The sequence below is a fragment of the Nelusetta ayraudi genome, unplaced genomic scaffold, assembly GCF_046127955.1.
Source record: "Nelusetta ayraudi isolate G7.1 ecotype Tasmania unplaced genomic scaffold, CSIRO-AGI_Nayr_v1 ptg000002l, whole genome shotgun sequence".
Lineage (NCBI taxonomy): Eukaryota > Metazoa > Chordata > Actinopteri > Tetraodontiformes > Monacanthidae > Nelusetta > Nelusetta ayraudi.
The window spans coordinates 10,612,161-10,620,000 of NW_027466052.1; the positions used below are offsets into that span (position 1 = coordinate 10,612,161).

General features: G+C 43.5%; 1 protein-coding gene across 6 annotated transcripts in view; it reads right to left on the reverse strand.

The window, feature by feature from the left end:
* Positions 1 to 3,314: 3,314 nt before the first annotated feature.
* Positions 3,315 to 7,840, reverse strand: part of ppfibp2a (PPFIA binding protein 2a) — an 18,302-nt gene continuing 13,776 nt past the window's right edge. For all 6 annotated transcript variants that reach the window (XM_076023548.1, XM_076023546.1, XM_076023547.1 and 3 more), the window contains 8 exons: positions 7,126 to 7,254; positions 6,872 to 7,022; positions 6,113 to 6,224; positions 5,941 to 6,029; positions 5,671 to 5,793; positions 5,083 to 5,208; positions 4,781 to 4,969; positions 3,315 to 4,677 (listed from right to left, as the gene is read on the reverse strand). In XM_076023548.1, the coding sequence (XP_075879663.1) occupies positions 4,468 to 4,677; positions 4,781 to 4,969; positions 5,083 to 5,208; positions 5,671 to 5,793; positions 5,941 to 6,029; positions 6,113 to 6,224; positions 6,872 to 7,022; positions 7,126 to 7,254 (1,129 nt within the window). In that variant the 3' untranslated portion in view covers positions 3,315 to 4,467. The remainder of the gene's footprint in view (positions 4,678 to 4,780; positions 4,970 to 5,082; positions 5,209 to 5,670; positions 5,794 to 5,940; positions 6,030 to 6,112; positions 6,225 to 6,871; positions 7,023 to 7,125; positions 7,255 to 7,840) is intronic.

Here is a 7,840-nt window from a genome sequence, read left to right on the forward strand (position 1 = left end):
TCAGTTATGTTATGCTGACTTTCAAATCTATAATTGTACAGTATCTAGTCAGTCAGTTTTCAATGTGTCTAACAAATCCAAATCCTGTCTTCGTCTAAGGCAGGGGTTCTCAAACTTTCTCTGTCACGCCCCACCTTGGAGGAAGAAAATTTTTCATGCCCCCCACCCCCTCCAAATTTGGGGATAGAAGCCCCAAATTTGATGTGGCTGTTTCTTGAGGGATCCCGATGAACCTGCAAGTGGTCCCATGTCTCTAGAACAGACTTTTGACCCCATAGACTTGCATGGGATTAGGGTTAGCGATAAGGCTGGAATTAGGGTTAGGGTTAGGGTTACTGCTGGAATTAGGGTTAGGGTTTCGGGGTTCCTCATGGGCTAGAAGCCCCAAATTTGACGTGTCTGTGTCTTGAGGGATCCCGATGAACCTGCAAGTGGCCCCATGTCTCTAGGACAAAGTTGACTTTTGACCCCATAGACTTGCATGGCAAGTTCCATTTCAGGCCTTTGTGGTGGAAGCTTTAGCCCACATTGTATTCATTACTTAATGACTCTTTTATTTGTTTCTGTCTGGAGTTATGCGGTGCAAATATTCCTTTTAGTTGTGGAAAAAAAAAGAACAAATGAAAAAAACACATTTGATCTAGTTAGCATCACCACTTGGTTCAGTGTCTGAAAGCATCTCGCAAATTGACGCTAAACGGCACCAGCAGCGGTCGTGTTTCAGGCCAAACACCTCTTAAGGGCCACTGAGCGGAGGAGGGTCCCTGATCTCCCACCTCACTTCTGCTCATCATGTCCCATCACGTCACGACGTCGCTACATAATCCGCAGAGATTTAGCCGCCGCGCTTTGAAGCAAACATTACGGAACAACGTCTAATCCGAATGGGGCTGCTCCGTGGAATTTGCTCGGGCCGGGAAGCAGAGGGAGAGCAGCGGGCTGCTCTGCTCCTGCCGGATGAGATGCGCTGTGAGGTTTTGACGGGGCAGACGCAGACTCGTGCAGACGGCTGGCTGCTCCCTTTGACGGCGTGTCAGGGTTGGCTCGCGAGCCGCGCCGCCGCGTCGGGGGTGATGCAGTCATCATTGTGGCAGGCCTGTCAGAACAAACTGGTGTGCCGGAGACAGATACAGCCACGGCGGCTGGATTGGGAGTTCGCAAACACATGCGGCGCCCTAACATTGAATATGTTCCCCCAAAGTGGCAAGCTGGTGGCCAGGCTAATGACAGGAATGACCAGTGACATCATATGAAAACATGATTACGCTCCACTAAAGACATCTGAGTGAGTCCATAGATCAAACAGACAGGGTGATGACACTGACACACAGGCTGCTGGCAATAGTTTAAACTGGGAGCCTGGAAAGGGAATAAAAGGCTGTCACTATGATTTGAATGGGAGAGGAGGAAAAAAAAAAAACAACAACACTGGTGGCACGTAAATATATGTTTGCCTGACATGCACGTCCTCACACTGGCGCGCACACACACACACACACACACACTACTGAACGTAGAATGAGTGCAGTAGAGAAAGGAAAAAGGTCTCAATCATTGCCAAGAAATTTTCATTTATTGTGAGGCATTCAAATAAATGATGACCAACAATTCATGATAGAATAATAATTTGCAGTGGGTAGCTTGTATTATTCGTTTCATGTAAATTAAAATTATATTGTTTCAAATATTGACATTGTAAACATTAGCTTTTGTTCATTTTTTTTTTTTTTTTTTTTTTTACGTTCATTCACAGCAGAGCTGCCACAACAGAGCAATTTAGTGCATAATGAGAGATGCATTTATGAAATGATCAAGATGATGACATGATCTCTCATTTTCACAGAGAGAGAACTCAAAGGTCTGATAGTTTGATTGTACTAAAACTGCAATTTATTCTGGTCTTTCTGTCTCACTGACGACCTGCAAACAAACTCTAAATCTTATTGCAATCACACATAAGGGATGTCCTCTCGTGAGTTTTGTGTTGGCATAATGCCCACGTTCCTATCCCTTAAAAAAATACAAAATATAGTGATGCAGTGCAAGAGTCAAAACATACTGTGGACTCACAGTAATGTCACGGTATTGAGAGAGTAAACGTACACAGAAACAGTTCAACATTTAATAAAGAAAGTCAAATTATGATGCATCATGGAGGAAAACCATTAGAAAGTGGTGGACCGACGGAGCTGTTGGAATGAGTGTTGGCGCACCAGATCCACTAACCCCTGGCCAACACTGACATCTGCTGGTTCGAATGAAAATATACATTTTGTAACCTTCCAGTTCTCCAGATCACAGTTTTCCACCGAATGTCCTTTATACGCTAAAGTCCGACTCCATACGCTTAAAAAAAAAAAAAAAAAAAAAAAAAAATGGTCCTTTTACTCGTGTTGTTTTTTGCTTCTTTTTTTTTTTAATGCGAAGAGAAAAGTAAGTGTTCTTGTAGGAGGCTGCAAACAGAGGGCTAAATGCTTCTTTTTTTAATGTTTGCCAAGTCTAAAATAAAGACATGATGAAAATAGGACCAACAATATGGTGAATGTTTGAGCTTTAAAAGTAACTCTTCTTCACTGTTTATATCACTATGATACTGTGACACATCAGTCACACCCTCACCTGTATGAATAGTTTCCTAAATAGTAGTAATATGCATACTCAACACCAACCCTAACCCATTTTCAACCTGAACCTAATGTTAACCATGACCCCAAACCAAACCCAATCCCCTAACCCTAGCTCCAACACAATCCTAACCTTAGTTCCAACCCAATCCTAACCCTAGTTCCAACCCTAGTTCCAACCCAATCCTAACCCTAGCTCCAACCCAATCCTAACCCTAGTTCCAACCCTAGTTCCAACCCAATCCTAACCCTAGCTCCAACCCAATCCTAACCCTAGTTCCAACCCAATCCTAACCCTAGCTCTAACCCAATCCTAACCCTAGTTCCAACCCAACCCTAACCCTAGCTCCAACCCAATCCTAACCCTAGTTCCAACCCAACCCTAAACCTAGCTCCAACCCAATCCTAACCTTAGTTCCAACCCAACCCTAACCCTAGCTCCAACCCAATCCTAACCCTAGTTCCATCCCAACCCTAAACCTAGCTCCAACCCAATCCTAACCCTAGTTCCAACCCCAACCATAAATCCAACCCCAGCAACATTCCAAACTGTACCAATTGTTTTCTAGTCATTCCCAAAAAACCTTAAAAGATAAACAATGATTTTGTTTGTTTTATCTCAATCAATGTATTTATTTGTTTATGGTGCAAGTGCCTGAAAAAGAAAATGACAATGAAAAATGGACAACATTTTTTGATTTCTCATTTTTTTTAATAAATCAATTATAAATAAAAACATAGAACTTCAGTAAAATGTGTTGTTGAAATATAAAGTACAATATAAAATCATGTATGTTAAAAACAATCGACAGTTATCATTCAGTTCCATGCGTACACTTCTGTTTCAACTAATTTGAATATTTGAAAATAAGAATTTTTCAATGTTATCGAATTTGACCTCATAAATATTCAATATCCAAAACATATATTTATTTATTGTAAATGGCAATGAACGAGAGTATGAAGGATTTGTGAAAATTGAGCAAAGTTTTATGTCTCCAGTCTACGTATTGTGTATTATTATATTATTATATTATTATATTATTTGTCCCTCTCAAAAAAAAACAGGGTTGATTGCCAGTTTCACAGAAATTAATTTAAATCAATCGTTTTGGCAGGACAGCAAGCAAGACCCAAAGGGACAATTCCATTATAAAACTGCACAGTCAGTCCAGCGGCGATGGGTGAAGGTCTTCGATATTCAGTTAATGGTTCACATATAAAATGTTTGGTGAAATGCACTGATCTAAGGCAGAGTATGCTAAGTGAGGAACTGTTTAACTGTATCCTCAATTGTTACTGTTAAAGATTAAAGTTGTTTGAGCAGGGTCAACATAACACTACATAGACAATAATCATTATGACACGGTAATTTCACAACACTTCATAATAAGCTACATTTCTGCCTTCCAGGGTCCAGGGGACTAGCAGACAACATGGCTGAGGATTTTGTTTGTTTGTTTGTTTGTTTTGCTGTATGAATTGTAAGGGGCTGATTTTAGCGTTGTCATCTCACAGTAAGAATGTCGTGGGTTCGATCACCTGTGTGGTGTTTGCGTGTTCTCTTCCCTCTGCCTGCGCGGGTTCTCTCCAGGTACTCCAGCTTCCACCAGTAGGTGTGTGTGTGTGTGTGTGTGTGTGTGTGTGTGTGTGTGTGTGTGTGTGTGTGTGTGTGTGTGAATGGGCATTTGCTTGTGCTTCCATGTGACCCTGCGGTGAACTGGGCACGCGTCCATGGTGTCACCCTGCCTTTGCCCCATCTCAGCTGGGTCAGGCTCCAGTAAACCCCCACAACACTGAGTGCAGGAGCAAGTGGGTATAGAAGATGGATGGTAGGATGATTTTAGGCATCTTGTGATTTTGTGGCGCCGTTCTCCTGATTCCCAGCCTCCCTGTCCAGTTTGGGACTGAGTCCCCTGAGTGCAGCAGGCGGCAGACGAGGGACGCCGTTCACTGTCAGCGCTCCGCTGTCTATCGGGCAGATATATTCCTGGGATTCATCAGGCTTCCTCTTCCTCAGGTGGCTGAACTGTGTGAAGCCCAGCTTCTTCGGCTGAGGAAAGGAAATGGGGGAGAGGGGGGCAAAAAGATTCAACCCATGATTTATCTATTTATTTGCAAACCAGCCACATTTTATCTACATCCTGTGCTGTTACCTTTACTTTGGCGGTGGTGGTGAGAGGCACGTGGCCGGTCGCAGTGCCGTACTCTCGCTTCTCCTGCACGGCCTGCGACCCCACCAGTGAAGAGAAGGCTGTGGCCAGGTGCCGGCGGAGCAGTGTCTTCTGCGGAGGAATATTCAGCAGCAGGGCCAGCGTCTCGGAGGTGAAGCGAGGTTCTAGGATCTGGGGGCGGAGCAGATTTGGCCGCAGAGCGACGTTCAGCATGAACGACGCGAGGCAATGGGAGTGAGTGCAACTCGAGAGGGGAAGACACAGAGTGTAACTGAGACTCTTACGATGAGGCCGCCGTGGACGCCGCTCCCCCGCAGATTAGGGGCGAATTCAGCCAGGTCAACCGCTCTCAGCCACTCCATCACGCGATGGTTGGACCACTGCACCACCTCTGAAGGAGAAGGCTGACTCTGTGGGATGACAGTCACAGACAGGAGCACAAAATGAACAATTCATTTAACTTCATTTAAATGTAACGTAGAGCCAGTAAATTGTCAGAGCACCCCTTTAATCTCTAAATACATTACATCATACTAAGTCACAGGCATTCTCCTAAAATTGCTGGCGGCGCCCCTGCTAAGAACGCAGTGAACGAGGTGAAACGTTGGATCATATAAACGTTTAATGTTGTCTGGCTCCCTCCCGTGGGCAAATGATGTAATTACAACGTTCACCATCTCTTAAAAAAAAAAGAAAAAAAGAAAAAGAAAAAAAAAATGTAAGCCAGTGAACTCCCCGGCTTTCAGCCATTGAAATAAAATGTTCCGGTATTAGTCAGGCAGTGCATTGGCTCAGCGCACTTCAGGAAATATCACAAAAAATAAGAGGATATAACTCATGACACAAAACACACCCAGGCCAGGCTCAGTTACCTCCTCTCCTGGCCTGCGCCGCAGACAGTTAGAGTTGAACTTGTTGGCGTGGAGGACGTGGATGGCACATTTGATGCTGAGGTGGTGAAGCTGACTGGTCACTTTTAGAGTGAGAAGGTCGTTCTGAATGAAGAGCAATGGAAAATAAAATTAAAAGCACATTGCAATGCAGTGATTTTTTTTATTTTTTACTTTCAGTTTTGAAGAAAAACGCAAATTTAATCAAATAGCTAATATTTAATGTAGAAGGCAAAGTGGGCTGTGCTTTACCACTGTGATGTACTGTATCATTCGGCCGTCCACTCGAGCTTCATGGAACTGGTCCTTGTACTGAGGCAAGCCGATGTCATCCAACCAGCCTGATAGACGATATACAGACATGAGTTCAGGGCCGCTGGCTGTTGCGTCATAACAGCAAAGGTCCCTGAAGAAGGAGTCTTACGGGTGACCCAGATGTAGTCCAACTCAGATGACTTCTCTCTGACTTTAGACGTGAACGCGTTCAAAGCGAGCTGCAGCTTCTTCCTGTGCAGTGGGTTCTTCATCCCCATCTCCTGTGGAGAGGAGAGAACGTCCGAAAAAAGCTGAACATTGGGCCTCAACGGATAGCCAAACACAGTTTTTATACAACCGCCCGTTCAATTCAAATGTTCAATCGCTTTTGAATGTAAATAGTTAATCAGCCAATCCCATGGCAGCAACTTAGAAGACAGTTTGCTGAACTGGAAAGAAAAAGATTGTACGTGACTTTGAAAGCGGTGAACGTGGTTGCAGGTGACAGACAGACTACAAGTCTACAAGAGTGTTTCACAAACTGATGCCGAGCGAATGGGATTTTCATCCACAGATAACGGTCCCTAAATGGTCCAGAGAACTGTGTGAGCTAAGGGGTCAGAGGTCAGAATGGGCAGACTGGTTGGAGACTGTAGAATGACTGCAAGACTCAAATAACCAGTGATTACAACTCAGGTCTGCAAAGAACCATCCCTGAAGGAACAACACGTCTGACCTTGAAGCAGTCTAGAGATAGAAATCTATATTCTCACTTGGTCACTTTGTTAGGTACCCATTAATCGCAAGGTGTACCTAATAAAGTGACCAGTAAGTGTTTTTTTTTTCCCCAAGAAAGATACTCAAATCAACGCAAAGCATTTTTAAGGAGATCTGAAGTGGCTTCAGCGGTGCAGCCTTCATCTCTGACCTTCTCGATTTCCTGAGGTGTTGCAGACAGCAGCGTCTGTCCACTCTCCACCCACTGCCTGGTGAGGTTGACGTACTGGCCCAATCCATAGTCCTCTAGCCAGCCGCACACCTGCTGCTTGGTCCACTGGCTGAACGGAATACTCAGATCACTGAGGATAGAGAAAATTTAGTTGTTGACGTGGTTATGAATTCATCAAACTGGCCATCTGGTAAAATATATAAGGTAATATATAACTTAAGTACTGAGCGTACCGGATGGGGATGTAAGATTCTGGGGTTCGGGTCAGTCGGGGTCCTGCTGTCGCACGTAGCCCACCTCTTTTAAACTGACCACCTTCTGCATCTGCATTCTGGAGTCCACCAGACTGTGTTCTCCGGAGTCTGCGGATGGAAGGATTAACTAGGACGCATGATACTGCAAAACTCTATCAATCAGATACCACATGATCGTTGCTCAAGTATCGTTGATACCAATACTGGTACTTTTTACATATGAAAGTAACACATTTATGTCAGAGATACCAATTATTTTAATAATTTTAATAACAGCTGCAGGTCACATGTTTTTTTCCCTCTGCTATGAGCTGCAAAACATACCTCTCTGAATGCTGCCCCCATCTGCTTAGTCAAGTGACTATTCAGTGGCTATTCTTTGGAAAAACTAGGACCTGTATCAACATTGTGCTACTAATAATTAATAGTCAGTCTAAAATTCCCCTATTAAAAATGAGAGAAAATTCTAAATATTTTCAATATCATTTACTTCTGTCACTGTATTCAATTTAACTATGTAATGTTTTGATCTATTGAGCCATCCTGTTTTTCTTTTTTAAACACGGTACAAGCCTTTTGCCTTGCAATATAGGAATAGTTCAGAGGTGTATAACGTCTACCAAATTCTGTCAAATTTGCCATCACTTCACCTTTTTAATTGGGTAACGTTACACTGCCAGCATATTATTAAGAA